Below are 17,257 nucleotides of genomic sequence, written 5' to 3'. Positions count from 1 at the left end.
GAACTACAAGTTAAATTTTTGCCTATATTCACATGGAGGACAATTCTTAACAGAGTTGAAAAGTTTAGGAGTCCTGGACAGTATGGTTTAGGAATTCTAATTAGTCTTACTTGTGAAATGAGACCAAAGTTGTGGATTTAATAATAGAAAGTTCATTTTCCTCACATTTATGACCTCAGACTTTACACCAGAAATTATATTGATTTATGCTCTTAAATCTCACAGTTTGTTCATAGTAGTACTAATCTTATTACACAATTTTTATATTTCATCAAGATTGGTTAAAAAATTCAAGTAATATGCTAATAGATTCTCCAGCTTTTTTCTTGAATGGCTAGATATTTGGAGCAAACATATTTTTTGCTAGAAATATGTGAATAATCAGTTATGTGTATTTGATAGATACAAATATGTTTGTCATTGTGTTATTGTTTAGTCATTAAGTCATGTCTGACTCTTTTGCAACCACATGGACGTAGCCTGCCAGGCTCCTCTGTCCATGAGATTCTCCAGGCAAGAATACTGGAGTGGGTTGCCATTTCCTTCTGCAGGGGATCTTCCCTCCTAGAGATCAAACCTGTGTCTCCTGCTTGGCAGGCAGATTCTTTACCACTGAGCCACCTGGCGGCCCCATAAATACGTTTACTCCTCCATATAGTGCCAATGGTACCAAGGTGTATAGTGTCTATAGTTTTTCTGTGCCAGTGAGGAGATGGTCAAGGCTTTGCTTTAAACTGAGCTTGTTTTACAATTGTTTGTCAAGGCAGTCACCTCTTAAAGAAACTCACATACTACAGGATAGAAGTACTTCCAAATCCATCTTCTCCCAAAGAATGATATGTATTTAAGTTTATGGTCAGCAAAGGATGAGATGATTGGATGGCATCACTGACTCAATGGACATGAGTTTGAGCAGGCGCCAGGAGTTGGTGATGGACAGGGAAGCCTAGTGTGTTGCAGTCCATGGGGTCACAAAGAGTCGGACACGACTGAGTGACTGAACTGAACTGAATGGTCTACAGAGGCTTGGAGAGATGCTGAATTCCACTAGAGCTTTAGTGGGTCACATTTGCATTAACTGAAGAATTTATTCAAGATAGTTTGTGCATTAAGCCCAAATGTTCTGCTCAAGGGAAAATGAATGCAAGCAGGTGAATTGGCAATAGCTCTTGGAGGATAGAAATTCTGTTAACTTTCTTCAGCCCTTTTTGGCCCTACTCTCATTAATTGCAAAGCGTTTCATTGTCTCCAGTGTACAGCAATGTGCCCAGCAGAGCCAGTGATTAGCATATTGTATTTTCTTGATATTTTTATTATTGTTTTGTACTCTGTAGTATTGGAGGAGGGCATGGCAACCCACTCCAGTATTCTTGTCTGGAGAACCCCATGGACAGAGGAGCCTGGTGTGCTACAGTCCTTAGGGTCGCAAAGAGTAGGACACAACTGAAGCAACTTAGCACACATGCATCCACTCTGTAGTGTTATTTAAGGCCAAACAGCTGCCCAGTAAACCGTATTATAAAATTTCCTCCACGGTCATTTCCACTTGTGTAAAGGGAGAGTTGATTGTTAACTTGGTAGCTTAATACCAAGGAGGTGTGCTGGATGAGTAACACCAATGGTTAGCCATAGCAGTCCTATTAAATGTTGTTCCCATTTTGCAGATAAACAAATTGTAGCTCAGAGAATATGGCTTAGTTAAATAATAAATATCAAGATCTATTTCATTTAACAAATATTCATCTAGCTTTGCTCTGGGACACACACATATATACACACATTTTCAAAACACTAGGAGTATAAAAGTGAATCAAGCACAGTCTGGATCAGCATTCAGTGCACAAAACAGAAATCTCTGGATAGTTCAAGGGAAAGTGGATTTAAATGCAGAGAGTGAGTGCCTAAAACCTCATTGGAAGAGCAGGAGGAATGAGAATTAGGGAGGACTGTGACTGCTCTCTTGTTTTGAGGTCACAACCCTGCAGATGTGATTCAGAGGTCAGTAAACAAATGTCTTTACCTTCTTACTGACTGATGTCCCAGCAGACTTTTACCTGCCAAAGTGACAACTAGAAAGTGGAAGATTGCGTCCAGATACTGCCGTAGACAATTGCTCCTCTAGAGCTTGCTTTTGTTGTTATTTAGTCACTATGTTGTGTCCAACTCTTTTGTGACTCCATGTACTTTAGGCTCCTCTGTCCATAGAATTTCCCAGGCAAGAATTCTGGAGTAGGTTGGCATTTCCTTCTCCAGGGAATCTTCCCGACCCAGGGATCAAACCTGCATCTCCTGCACTGGCAGACAGATTCTTTACCCCTGGGCCCTTGATGAAGCCCGGTGCTTGTTTAGCAGCTGTCATTGCACAGGAAGGTGGCTGCTGCCTCTCTCCTTTTAGTCCTTTAAATCTTACTCAAGTGGATCTCATATAGATCTCTCCTGTTAAGAACCCTAGTGGTAAGATTCCTGTGGTTTAGCCTTCCATGCCCTGCTCTCTTATGTGGGCATGAAGTGGGTGGAAATGGATGCCAGGCCCAGCACCAACAGATCATATGGAACACTTTGAATGCAGAGGTTTCTGCACTCAAAGAGCTCACAGTTTAGTAGTGAAAGCAGATAAATTAAGAGACAATTTTAGTATCTCATGGTAGGTGCAGTGATGGACTCCAGTGCTGTGATGGTAGAGGTAGGCTTTTATGGGAGAGTAGTGGGATGAGGCTACCAGTGGGGATTCCCCTGTGGCTCAGATGGTAAAGAGTCTTCCTGCAAAGCAGGAGACCCGGGTTCGATCCCTGGGTCAGGAAGATTCCCTGGAGAAGGAAATGGCAACCCACTCCAGTATTCTTGCCTGGAGAATCCCATGGTCGGAGGAGCCTGGCAGGCTATAGTCCATGGGATCGCAAAGAGTCAACATGACTGGGTGACTTCACTTTCACTTTCCTTTCTTTCAGTGGGATGAGAAATGAGGAAAAGGATCAAAAGAGCTTCCTGGAGGTGTTGGCTGAGCTGATTCTAAAGGGTTTAGTATGAGCAGATTATTTTAAAAAGGGGGGGAAAAGGAATAGAATCAACAAATAATAAAACAGCACATGAATATGAACAGACATGAAGGGGATGGAAGGAAGTGACATGGTACTAAGCAGAGAAATGGGGGTAGTGATTTCAGATTTTCCTGGGATCACATTGGCATTGCATGGAAGGTGAATATGAAAATATGAAGCTGCACAGCATTGGGTATAAATATTACAGGACTTGGGGTGTGGTAAGAAGTGAAGGAATCAGACTTCTGGTTTTCAGTTTCACATATAAAAAGCTTGGAAGTTGCTACTCTGTCCTAACAAGGAAACAATGGAACAGATTGAAAAGTCAATGACCATTCTTAGATTTTTAAAGATAATATAAGGATACAGGGCAATCCCCTACCTCCAACACTGGAGAAACAGGTGAATACAGGCAGTCTTGGCTTAGTAGGGCAGAAACTCTTGATCAGAAACCAACGTGGGAACCACTGCTGGAGATGGACAGCCTGAATTATAATTGATAAATTGCTGGAGGCTCATTGTACAAAATTCTGAGAGTGAAAAACCCCAGTGAGGGATGCAGGTATAGGGGGCCATCCACAGAAGTGTGGATGGCCCACCAAAGTGGATGGCCCATTCTGGCCCACTCCAGAATCTTGATCCAAGTTCTCTCAGTAAGTATTTGAGAAAAATCCCCTTGTGTTTGCTTCAGGGGTAGGGAAATGGAACCATTTTTAAATATGCCAGAGCACTGTGCTCTGGTCATCAAGGCTTGCTCTCAGGAGAACACGCGACCTCTGCACTTAAAGAGCTCACAGTCTGTAAATTAAGAGACAATTTAGTATCTGGTAGGTGCAGGTAACCAGAGCCCAACCGGCTGGGTATTATTAGAATCTAACTGCCCTATGTGGAGAAGGAAATGACTACTCACTCCACTGTTCTTGCCTGGAGAATCCCACAGACAGAGGAGCTTGGCAGGCTACTGTCCATGGGGTCACAAGAGTCAGATACGACTTAGCGACTAAACTACCACAACTGACCCAAGGAAAGAAAATTCCCCATTTTCGTCTTCCACATGGGAGAAGAGAAATACCCAACTCTGGATACTTTAGCCATGTTTTTCTACCTAGGTGGGGAGAAAAATATTAAAAAAACAAAAACCAAACACTTGTGAGTGCACAGTCCAGAGACAGGATCATTAAAAGCACGAGAGCTAGTCCACTGGACTGTAGAACGCTTTACCCTGCCCCACATCTTAGCATTACACTATTGAAGGCTTTTTACAATAGTTCCTTTTACCTGGTACATCATGCCTGGCTATCATGAAAAAATTATAATACATAGCTGAAAAAAGGTAGAAAGCACAATTTGAAGAGACAGAATAATCATCAGAATGATAGATGGCAGGGATGCTGGAATTATTAAACTGGGGATTTAAACAACTGTGAGGAATATGCTAAGGGCTTTAATAGATAAACTGGAAAGCAGGTTAAAACAGATGGGCAGTGTAAGTCGAGAGGTGGAAATTCTAAAAAAGAACCAAGAAAGAAATGCTAGAGATCAAAAACACTGTGATAAAAATGAGGACTGCCTTTGATAGACTTTTTAGTAGACTGGACACAGCTAAGGAAGAATCTCTGAGCTTGAGGATATATCAATAGAAACCTCAAAAACCGAAATGCAAAGAGAACAAAGGAAAAAAAGCAGAACAGAATATCCAAGGACTGCAGGGCAACTACAAAAGGTGTATCATTTGTATAATGGTAACACCACAAGCAGGAGAGAAAGAGAGAGGAAATGAGTGGTGTCACAGTGAGGAAAGGAAGGAGTCAAGTATCATGTCCTTGTTGTGGACTTGGATGCCTGAGAGGACACAGGCAATATTAAGTTAGGATTTTAACCCAAGTCTACTTGATTTCAGAGTCAGTGCTTTTCTTTCTCTTTTACACCATCTTGACTGTGACCAAGTTATTCTGTATTTAAAGATGTGTCTAATGGCATCATTTGTAAGTTATGTGTTTACATGTACATATTCCTTTTTCACAATAGAAGAAGCATGACCTTCATGATTCTCAAAGTTGAAAAATCTCTGAGCTAAAACTTTTGGTTAAATAAATCTATAACTGGCATTCATTCAGTTTTGTTCTAGAGATCAAAAGGTTCACTCAGGAGTATATTTTAAAAGGGTACCAAGTAGTTCTGCTTTAGGTAGTGCTGTAGGTTAAAAATTCTTCGAGAACACTCTGCCATGAAACACCAAAGTCTTGAATAAATCACAGTGAAAATATGTCTAGATGATCTATTGAACTCTAGTGAACATAAGACAAGTCCCAACAGAGACCAGCACACAGAGTCTACTGGAAAGAAAAAAGAATTTAAGTGAAGTTTGAATGGTTCTGCAGGTAAATGTTGACTGTAAGAATCTAGGTGGCGCTAGTGGTAAAGAATCCACCTGCCAATGCAGGAGACAAGAGATGAGGGTTCAGTCCCCGGGTTGGAAAGATCTCCTGGAAGAGGGCATGGCAACCCACTCCAGTATTCTTGCCTAGAAAATTCCATGGGCAGAAGAACCTGATGGGCTGCAGTCCATGGGGCCGCAAAGCGTTGGATGCAACTGAGCACACACACACACAAGAACCTAGAATTTTGGAGAGTGATGGTCGCTGGGGCTATGGGGTTGGCAGGAGCAGGCATGAGGCTTGCACACACTGAGGGCAAGTTGGTGACTGATGAGGACCTGCATTCCTCCAAGTGCTACATCCTTAGGGGAAGGTTGTGCTGGGAAAATCCCAGCTGGCCGGGAAACAAACTTTAAGGAAACCTGTCTGCCTCTCCCTGCATGCTTGCTCAGTTGCTTCAGTTGTGTCCGACTCTTTGCGACCCCATGGGCAATAGCTTGCCTGGCTCATTGGTCCGTGGGATTTTTCTGGCAAGAATACTGGAGTAGGTTGCCATTTCCTTCTCCAGAGGATCTTCCCAACCCAAGGATCGAACCCCCATTTCCTGCTCCTCCTGCATTGCAGGCAGATTCCTCACTGCCAAGCCACCAGGGAAGTCCACCTCTTCCATATTCAGGTATAAAAATAATAATAGTAATAATAATATTAGTATTGATAATGATGATGATAATAGTCTTCCCTGATACTCTGAAGTAATAATTGTCTCATGTGTCTGACATTTGCATATACATACCTTCTACAGGCAGAGAAACGGTGAGATGAGAAATTAAAGCCAAACTAGGTTGATAGAACCTGGTAGGAGCTAATATATAGATCTTGCCTGGAAAGAAGCATCCTCAAGATAGCTCTTTCAGGATTCCCAATGATTAATAGTGGCCAAATATAAACTCACTGTGAACAAGATACCATGAACAAGGTCAGCAGAGACAGGCCCTCAAGGACTCAGAAGCAGAATGCCTCTGAGTAAAATGGTTATGTTATCAAACAATGTTATTAATAATGGAATTACAATGAGCAAAGACCAAGCAAGTAGCAAATTAAAGTGTCAAGAGAGCCTATTTTATACTCGTTAGATTGGCATTAGGAAGATTGACAATACCAAGTGTATGAGGAATAGCCAGAACTTTCCTGCATTACTGGTGGAAGGAAGAGTATAAATTGGTACAATTTAATCTCACCTCTTCTAACTGAAGAGGAACTAAAGAGCTTCTTGATGAAGGTGAAAGAGGAGAGTGAAAAAGTTGGCTTAAAACTCAACATTCAAAAAACTAAGATCATGGCATCCTGTCCTATCACTTCATGGCAAATAGATGGGGAAAAAGTGGGAAGAGTGTCTGATTTTATTTTCTTGGGCTCCAAAATCACTGCAGATGGTGACTGTGGCCACAAAATCAAAAGACATTTGGCTCCTTGGAAGGAAAGCTATGACCAACCTAGACAGCATAATAAAAAGCAGAGACATCACTTTGCCAACAAAGGTCCATCTAGTCAAAGCTATGGTTTTTCCAGTAGTCATGTATGGATGTGAGAGCTGGACCACAAAGAAGGCTGAGTGCCGAGGAACTGATGCTTTCAAACTCTGGTGCTGGAGAAGACTCCTGAGAGGCACTTGGACAGCAAGGAGATCAAACCAGTCAATCTTAAAGGAAACCAACCTTGAATACTCACTGGGAGGACTGATGCTGAAGCTGAAGCTCCAATACTTTGGCCACCTGATGTGAAGAGCCAACTCATTGGAAAAGACCCTAATCCTCAGAAAGACTGAGGTCAAGAGGAGGAAGAGGCTGCAGAGGATGAGATGGTTATATAATGTCTCTAACTTAATGGGCATGAGTTTGATCAAATTCTGGGAGATAGAGAAGGCCAGGAAAGCCTGGTGTGCTGCAGTCCATGGGGTCACAAAGAGTTGGACACGACTGAGCGACTGAACAACAACTACGCAATGGTGTGCTATATGATAGTGACAGTGAACTGCAGCTATGCACCAAATGTTTACATTTCAAATCCAACAAATCTCAATGACACCATTATGTGATGACATTCACTATGACATTTGTATAAAGTTTACATGGTGCCAGCTAAGTCCCTTCAATTGAGTCTGACTCTTTGTGACGCTATGGACAGGGTCCTGGTAGCCCTATGGGTGACCCAGTAGCCCACCAGGCTCCTCTGTCCATGGGATTCTCTAGGTAAGAATACTGGAGTGGGTTACCATGCCCTTTTCCAGGAAATCTTCCCAACCCAGGGATCTAACTCGCATCTCCTGCGGCTCCTCCTACTGCTGAGCCACCAGGAGATGCCTGGTATATTTGTATATGTAGTATTCTTGCCTGAGAGAGGAGCTTGGTGAGCTACAATTCATGGTCTCTCAAAGATTCAGACATGACTGAGCAACTAACACACATAGCAAAAACATAAACTATAAAAATAAATAAAAGATGTAAGTATAAAATAATAAATATGACATTTATCTATTTATAATATAACATATAAGCAAAAGAAATGTTTATATTTGAAATAAAATATGAAATTTTAAAATGTGGGTAAGTGAAAGAGTATGAAAATGCAGTGAACTTCAAGGTTACCAGCATATTCTATTTCTTAAGCTGAATGGAGGGCACATTTTAGTATTCTTTTTACTGTATATACATTATTTATCTTCTTTTTATGTATAAAAATGTCACGATTTAAAAACAACTATGTCTTCTTTTCTACCTGATTCATTTTTGTTTTGTTATAATCTTTTGATGAATGAAAACCACAAATTTATAAAAGAAATAAGACACTGACATAGAATAAGACACATTTTACCAATTTATGATTAGACGTACTGTGGTATTTTCATAGTATATTATTCTCAGAGATAGAAATTTCTTTGCCAAAAAAATGTTTGTTGACTCAAAAGCCAATGTACAAAATCACTAATTTCTAATGCTCATAAAATGAAAGTGTTAGTCGTTCAGTCGTTTCTGACTCTTTGCAACCCCATGGACTGTAGCCTGCTAGGCACTTCTGTTCTAGGAATTCTCCAGGCAAGAATACTGGAGTCACCAGCCATTCCCTTCTACAGAGGATCTTTCCCACCTAGGGATCGAACCCAAGTCTCCTGCATTGCAGGCTAATTCTTTACTGTCTGAGCCAACCAAGCCCTTAATGCTCATGTGTTCCCTAAAAACAAAATAGTGTTTTCAAATCTTTTGAATCTTATTCAAGAGAAAATTTAAATTAAGAACATAGATTTACAATTATTTCAGTTTCTTTTCTTTTGTTCCTATTTATGCTCTAAGTAGTATCCAGAAATATGTTAATTATTATGATGCCACTCAAGAGAGACTTCTAGTGAATGGATTTTTAATAGGAGACTTTTGTAGTCAGCTCAGCATGGAATTTTGAACCATCAGGTGCATTTATGCAGAATCTTAGGACTGTCAAATGTTGTAATCTGTTTGATTTAAGGATTCTATTTAGATTTAAGGGTGGATTTGAGATGCACTTATTTAGTCACAGATAGGAAGAAAACACCTCTGCATCACTTCAGATGCAAATCTTGCACAGGAGAGTTCTTACTGAAAGAGAAGCTGGTTTTGTAATAGCCCCATTTTCCTCCTGTGGGATGAGAACAGAGTGTGTAACTTTCATTTAACCTGACAAAATGCGTGTGCAAATTTTCTTACACTACATTTCCAGGTTTTTATTTTGCTTAAGCACATTTCCTTTTTTTGGTAGCTGGAATAAGGAGAGTGTTCATAGTAAGTAAAGCTGATAATAAAGAGAATAAAATGAGTTTGGTATGTGATAGTCCTTACATTATAGATGTCTACACTGAAAATTAATAAAACATTTTAATTTAAATATAATTTAATACACACATATCTAATATAGATTCATTGTGCAACAAATTTCTCAGGTCTTTTACTTATGTTTCTTGGTTTATAATGACTGTCAGGAATTTGCAAGCTTGAAATGTGGCACTCTTAAAAACACTGAAATTCCTATCAACAACTGGTTCTTGAGAAAGATGTGCTTTATTACATATTCTTTCAGTTTCCATATGAAATTTACAATGTTAATTGCAGTAAGGTTCTTTTTTCTTTTTCTCCTTTGCTATACAGATAATCTCATTTAAGTGTGTGGAATAACAAATTTGTTCACCATAATACCTTCCCTTAACCGCAATGTTTTAAAGTGTGTTTTGATTTTTTCCCTTCTCCGTGTTACTCTAGGATAGTTTCCCAGCACGATTTGGAGGAATTCATTTTGTTAACCAACCATGGTACATCCATGCCCTATACACCGTGATCCGGCCTTTCCTGAAGGAGAAGACTCGGAAAAGGGTATTTGTTTGCTTCTTTGGTTTTTTTTGTTTCCTTTCTGCTCCCCATTCAATAAATTATGATGCATACTGTGTGTATAACATTTGCTACAACAAAAGTGTGCTTCTATATTGAATGCAACTATTTAACATAAAAGATATTTTACAAAATTTAAAACCTTGTGATTAAGTCTGAACAGTGTATCTGTGAAAAAAATATTTAAAAACTAGCTCTCTTGCTTTTCCACAAATGGGGAGAACATGTTAGCACATTCATAATATATTAAAGCCTCAGTTTAAAAGTAAAAAAAAAAATTATGCCATGTTACTGTATTGTATTGGTACACAATTTCATGTAACGTTTAGACAGAAGTTTTTTATATGTTGATAAATGGGTGTTAGTTATTTCACAATATGTATTGCATTATATATGGTGAATTTTGTGATATCTAATTTTGTAATGATTGTCATGTGCAATCATATATTACAGACAGAATGTTCAGGTGTAGAAATTTTAATGTTTCTTTAAATTACAGGTTACTTGAATTCCAAGATTTAGTTTTATCCAACAACTAGGATATTCAAAGTATGTTCCAAAATAATCATTTTTCTGAGAATACAAGAATTTATCTAACTCATTTGACACAGTGCATGTGCTCAGTCAGTTAGTTGTGTCCAACTCTTTGGGACCCCATGGACTGTAGCCCACCAGGCTCCTCTGTCCATGGAATTTTTTTGGACAAGAATACGAAGCAGGTTTCCATTTCCTCCTCCAGGGGATCTTTCTGACCCAGGGATGGAAGCTGCATCTCTTGTGTCTCCTGCATTGACAGGTGGGTTCTTTACCAGTGTGCCACCTAGGAAGCCCCCATACTACAATACCGAGCACATTAATCATTATAATGATTTTAAAGTGCATTTAATATACATTATTTCATCTTATCCTGCAAATATCTCTGAAAAGTATGATTAGTAACATCATTTCTGTTTCAAATCTGAGGAAAGTAAGTTTTAGGATGGATAAATAACTTGCTTACTCATTTACACAGCTGTAAAGTTGTAGAGTTAACATTTGAATCCAAATAGCTTCGCATTTAGAGATATTTTTACCACTGTGCTGTGACCAATTTTCAAATGATTAGTTCCACAGTAAAATATAGTTACTTCTAAATCCATACAGAAGATCATTTTCCATGTTTCTCAGTGAATGAGAAGGCACTTCAGGTATTTTAGTGCCATAGAGCCTTACTGTGAGTGTGAAAGTAAAATTAATGTTAGGTGTGTGTTGGTTTCAAACATTTGTGAATAGAGAGTTTTCTGCTTATGAATTTGTTGAATATGTTTTAGTAATTTAGGAGGGGGAATTTTGTAGACAATGATAATTTATATTAGGAATTATTTCTATCACCAAGACTCACGTTAATTTGTTGTTCAGTCGCTAAGTTGTATGTGACTCTTTGCGACGCGATGGACGGTAGCACACCAGGCTTCCCTGTCCTTCAGCATCTCAAACTCACGTCCATTGAGTCGGTGATGCCATCCAATCATCTCATCCTCTGTCGTCCCCTTCTCCTCCTGCTCTCAATCTTTCCCAGCATCAGAGTCTTTTCCAATGAGTTGACTCTTCGTATCAGGTAGCTAGAATATTGGAATTTCAGCTTCAGCATCAGTCCTTCCAATGAATATTTGTAAATCAAGGTAATTTTCAATTTATAGTTCAAAACAATGGATTGACGTGCCTCAGAAATAACACTTTCAAGCATTCTTTTGTGAGGGGATGATCAGGTGATCCAAAGTACCTGCTGGGGTTTTTAGTACAAATTATACCAGTGAACAGCAAATGTAGCATTCACTCTACACCACATGCTGTTCTAGGTACTTTCAATATGTTAACTCATTTAGTCCTTCCCACAAGGCTTTAGGGTAAGCATTATTATTTTTCTCCTTTTATAGATGGGAAAATGAGGCATGGAAGGTGAAACCATTTGCTCTAAATCTCAGCTAGGAGATAGTAGAACTGAAAATATGGATTTACTGGCAAGACTCTTCCAGGTACAGGGAATAGCAAAGGCAGTGGTCCTTGGGTAAAAACAAGCCTGGAATATTTGACAAATAGCAAGGAGGCCTTCCCAGGTGGCACTAGTGGTAAAGAACCTGCCTACCAATGCAGGCAACATAAGAGACATGAGTTCAATCCCTGGGTCAGGAAGATCCCCTGTAGGAGGACATGGCAACCCACTCCAATATTCTTGCCTGGAGAATTCCATGGGCAGAGGAGCCTGGTGGGCTACAGTCCATAGGGTCCAAAGAGTTGGACACAAATGAAGCGAGTTAGCATACACACAAGGAGGTCAGAAAAGTTGGAGCCAAATGAGCTATTGGAGAGGATAGTAGGGCATTGGATGGGTGGGAACCTGGTATGCCAGCTCTTGGAGGGCCTTGCACACTGTCATCAGATCTGGGCTTTCAGTCAGAGTGAAATGAGTAGCATTTGAAAGACTGAGCTCAGGGGGTAACTTGTTGTGACATTATTTTGACATGATTCTGCTCTGTTGAAAAGACTGAAGAGTGTCAAATCTACAAACGAGGAAAGCTCTAGGTTTGGGAGTTATTTGGTGGAATTTGATGATTTTGACAATGTCTACAAGAAGACATAGCTGGCACTATTCTAGATGGAAGTGAGGTATTTGAATTTTACCATTTTAATTAAAACTATACGACTTGGCAATTTTTGTATGAGAAAATAATTATAAATTAAAACACCCTTAATTTCAGGTTATATAATCAATGCACAATACAAAACTATTGTTATATTTCCTTCCTGGAATCCCAAGTGATTCAGCCTTACAGTATTACTCAAGCACCTTATAATGCATATGCTATAAATCTATGTTCTGAAAAACTGGTAAAAGAAAACCTAAAGAAAAGTTGTGAATCATCTTTCACAAATGGACATTTAGTTCTTCATTTTCTTAAATTAAAGCAGATTTTGAGTTTCCAACATGCTGGGCTGATGGGAATGTCAACCTTAAGTGTTACAGAGATCCCTTCTCAAAATTTCACCAATGTCTGGAGTATTTCATGTAGAGCCTAACTTAAATCCATCATGGCCACTTTTGACACGTTCACTGATCAAGCTAGTATTAGTTCCTTGAATTAAGGTCTCTTTTTGGACCCAAGCATCTTTACTAAAGTTAGAATCCAATAACTAAGTTTCAATCCACTATCCCAGTGAACTTTTTAGCTGGTCCATGGATGTGGTCCCGCCACACCCCAAGAGCTGACAGGAAACAGATTTTCCTACTAGTTGTCATAAGCTTCTATGTCTTCCTCAGTATCATGGACTCTCTCTTCTACTCCTTGCTAATTCTTAAAAATATTTTACCCTCCTCTTTCTGTAATTATGGTCTCCTACCATAATCTCTTTAATGGCACAGTTCAGGAAAATAAAATTTTAAGCTTTAAAATTTTTTAATTAAAAGATTCAGCCCAACTTTAATTGTAAGGTAATCTGAGGCAGAGGAGCCCCAAAGGACCAGATTTCTTGTGTGAAATGGAGGAAAAAAAATATATAAGGGGGAGAATGTAGTAAAACTTCAATAAATGATGAGACAAATGTGTGTGTGGATGCTGCAGCAGATGAGTTGCAGGAGATGTGTTCACTGAAGGTGTTCATAGAGGCTCTTAAAGGATTTACTCTAAGAGAAAGGAGAAGCCAATGGGGGATTGTGAGCAGACTAATATGATCTGACTGATGTTTTAACATGGTCCTTCTGGCTGCTGTATTGCGAGTAGAGTCCTGGTGGCAAGAGTGGAAGTAGGGAGAGCAGTTGGGAGGCTAGTGTAGTAATGCAGTGGAAAGGATGATAGCAGTTGAGTTAGGGTTGTAGCAGTGGAGTTGTTCAGATGTTTGAATTCAGGATACAGTTTGGAGGTAGTGCCAAAAGAATTTACTGACAACTTAGATTATGAGAGAAGTAAAAGATGAGTCAAAGGTTTTGGCCTGAGTAACTAGAAGCATATCTGTACCATTAGTTAACCTTGAAAATAGGGAGAATCTGATTTAGGAGAGAAAGTTATAAGTTCTGTTTTGGATACGATATGTTCGAGGTGCCCACCGATCATTTAAGTGGAGGTGATGTTAAGATATTGCAGAAGTGGAACAACCAGCAAAAGGGACTGAAGAAGGCATCTATCAGATAGTAGGAAACCAAGAGATCCTGGGAAAAAATGTTTTCATTGAAGAGAATCATCTACCCTATCCAGTGCTGCTGAGAGTTTAAGAAAAATAAGCATAGAGAATTATTGGACACTGAATTTAGCAATGAGAAGGATCTTGACAAGAGCTATTTCCGTGTAGTGGTGGGAGGCAAACCTATTTGGATTGGATTCAGGAAAAATGGGACAAATGTACTTGGGCAATGAATATAGATAATTTCTTTGTTAAGTTTTGCAGTAGGAGAAAATAGGATAACTGGAAATAGAAGTAGGGTCAAGATAGGTTTAATGCATCTGTATGGGAGTAGGCAAGAGTAAAATTGGTGTGTTTGTTCTTTGATGGAAGACATACAGAACAAAGAGGAAATCTGATGATGTGAGAGAGACAAGAGATAATTGCTTGGGAAATATAACTGAGTGGAAGAGAGGGTGAATTCTAGAGCACAGGTGGAGGGGTTGGCCTATGTAGAGTGTATTCTTCCATTGTGCTGGGAGCAAAGGCAAAGCATATGGACACAGATGCTAGTGGGTGGATCTCATCTGGTTGCCCTGTTTTTTTTCAGGGAAAGAGGAAACAAGGCCAAAGCTGACAGCGATGTTGAGGGAGGAGGTAACAGAGTGTTGGCAAAAAGAGAAGAAGTAGTGTGAATTACATTTACTTTTCTATGGATTTATCACCATAACTCTTGCATGACTTGAAAGAGAAGGTTTCTGATATGAAGCAACACATCTGATGAAAGAAAGGTTGTATACCTAATAAAGTAGGAATTTCAGGCATTAGAATTTCATCTTCTCAGGAAAATTATAGGGGTGTGTGTGTTCTCCTAGGCTGTTGTGCTCTGTAAATAGGAGTGGGAAGGTGGAAAATTTGCAAATAACCTGATTTAACTTGGGTCAGAAAGTATCTTCCACCTCTGTAGTATTATGTATTCCACCAGCCACTTGCTGTGATCATTTTGGCCAGCACCTGCTCTCACGTGCTTTTATACTCTTCCATAATTTATTAGTATTACTTGTTGATTGGTGACTCCCATTCTTCTCATTTTATCTGATATAAATGAGTCTTTCTTTGGGCTTCCATGGTGGCTCAGATAGTAAAGAATCTGCCTGCAGTGCAGGAGACCTGGGTTCAATTCCTGGGTTGGGAAGAGCCCCTGGAGGAGGGCATGGCAACCCACTCCAGTATTCTTGCCTGGAGAATCGCCATGGACAGAGGAGCCTGGTGGGCTACAGTCCATGCGATCACAGAGTTGGACACAACTGAGTGACTAAGCACATGCACACACAGTCTTTCTTTGTTTTCCAAAATGTTTACTTAGGTGGATTCTAAAAGTATGGAAAGCAAGATGAATGTCTTAGCTCGTTCATCTTGAACCTGAAATATGAGATTATTTCTAAGCCACTTATAAGCTATAATCTTTAAATAAATATATAAATCTATATAAGATGACAGTAGTACTTTATTAGAGAAGACTGATCTGCAGTTTTGAGATTGATATAAAAGAAGAGAAAAGAGGTAGCTATTTAGGGAGAAACCAATCTTGACCATGTAGCTTAAGTGATCCTCCAATTTAACAAAAAGCTCTGTGTAGACAGTAATAACAATGATTAACGTATACACACAGCTTTACAGTTTCAACTCATTCCATTTATGATTTGAATGATAAGCATGAAAATCTGTAGCAGAGAAGATGCTGGCAACATAACAAGACATGACTCCTTTGGGATGTGACTCTTCAGTCAACCTTTCATTGTGATGATGCTAATCTACTTTTATTTACATCACATACTTTGCATTAGAAAGCAGTAATTTAGTGGTTACAGTATTCTTATTTTTATTGATGATAATGGCAAAGCCATACTGGTGACAGCTTTGGGGTTCAATAACTTGAATGGGCTCAGCAGTTGATGAGTCCCTCATGAGAAAAGTCTGTTTTAATAGCATTCATTATGCACATCATCAGCTTTGCACAACTAACACCAGGATAATGTGCAGATCGAAGTAGGCACATTAGATGCTGCTCATGTTTCCAGCTACGAAGCAGGAAACTAAACTTCCAGTTCCAATTCTTTAAAAATGATCTGACCTTCTAGAAGCTACTTAAAGTCCCTGAGCCTCAGGATTTTTATATGAAATATTAGGATTACGATACCAGCCTGCTTGTTTCACAGAGTAGAAGAGAGGCTTAAATATGTTAGCAGACATGGAAAACTCTTGCTCTGGGTCTTTCTGTCCTCAATCCCTCCTCCTACCCTATCCCAATCCCTGGCATCGACATGACATTTATTCTCCTCGGTCTGTTTTCCCCACCCTCTTCTTGTGTTTGTAGATATTTTTGCATGGTAACAACCTGAACAGTCTGCACCAACTAATTCATCCTGAGATTCTGCCCTCTGAGTTTGGAGGAATGCTTCCCCCTTATGACATGGGAACCTGGGCAAGAACACTGCTGGACCACGAGTATGATGACGACAGTGAATACAGTGTGGACTCCTACAGCACGCCTGTCAAGGGGGTGGAGAAGGAACTATCCCCCAAGTCCATGAAGAGGTCAGCTGGGGGCACCTGGCAAGTGGGCTGGGCCAGGGTGGGGACGCCTGATACAACTCCAGGTTTTATATTTTTCTAAAGTAGATACTTGGTGGGATTTTAAAGTCTTTCATGCTCCTGTGTTTGGATGTCTAGGAGTTTTGAGTCAAAGATAAAGTCATTCAAGGTAACCTCATCTCAGAGTTCTGCTCCAGATTCACAGAGAGTCTAGCTGGCCCCTTAGAAGTCACTCAATCCAGTGGCTTTTCAAACTGTATTTTAAGGTTCTGGTTGAGTGCCTCAGGGCAAGTGGGGTGGCATGGGGACAGTGCCCCTCTCCACTGTGGTGAAACTGACTGTCTAAACAATTTTTTGGACTTCTGTGTAAGATTTCATTTGAAGAAAGGGATCCATAGCAAGCACACGCATACACACACACTTCAAACATTATCATTCAAAGCTTCTGTTCCTTTTTCAGTATCTGCCAGGTTTCTGTTTAAACGTTTCTATCTAGCCATTCCTGGGGCAAAACCTTCTGTTTCCCTACAGCTTTAATCTTTACAGAATTCATTGTTGAGAATGTCTAACTTTCTGCTTTGACTCTTATGGTGTTATTAGGCCTGTTTTCTCTCAATCAATGTGTATTTATTCAACATATGCTCTGTAATAGAAGCTTTCCTAAATGTTTTGGATTCAGTGTGTATAAAACATATGTCTTGCC

At 39.7% G+C, this 17,257-nt stretch overlaps 1 protein-coding gene across 2 annotated transcripts in view; it reads left to right on the top strand.

The window, feature by feature from the left end:
- CLVS2 (clavesin 2) overlaps positions 1–17,257 on the top strand; it is a 181,533-nt gene that overhangs the window by 109,762 nt on the left and 54,514 nt on the right. For both annotated transcript variants that reach the window (XR_014065601.1, XM_081530543.1), the window contains 2 exons: positions 9,700–9,810; positions 16,337–16,557. Coding sequence is in view for 1 of the 2 variants with exons in the window: in XM_081530543.1 (XP_081386669.1) it covers positions 9,700–9,810; positions 16,337–16,557 (332 nt within the window). In the remaining variant the exon portion in view is untranslated. The remainder of the gene's footprint in view (positions 1–9,699; positions 9,811–16,336; positions 16,558–17,257) is intronic.

Source organism: Giraffa tippelskirchi, chromosome 9, assembly GCF_054371585.1.
Source record: "Giraffa tippelskirchi isolate mGirTip1 chromosome 9, T2T-mGirTip1v1.2.pri, whole genome shotgun sequence".
NCBI classification, from domain to species: Eukaryota; Metazoa; Chordata; class Mammalia; order Artiodactyla; family Giraffidae; genus Giraffa; species Giraffa tippelskirchi.
Note: the sequence above shows the minus strand (reverse complement) of the source record. Positions and strands in the feature narration are given on the sequence as shown.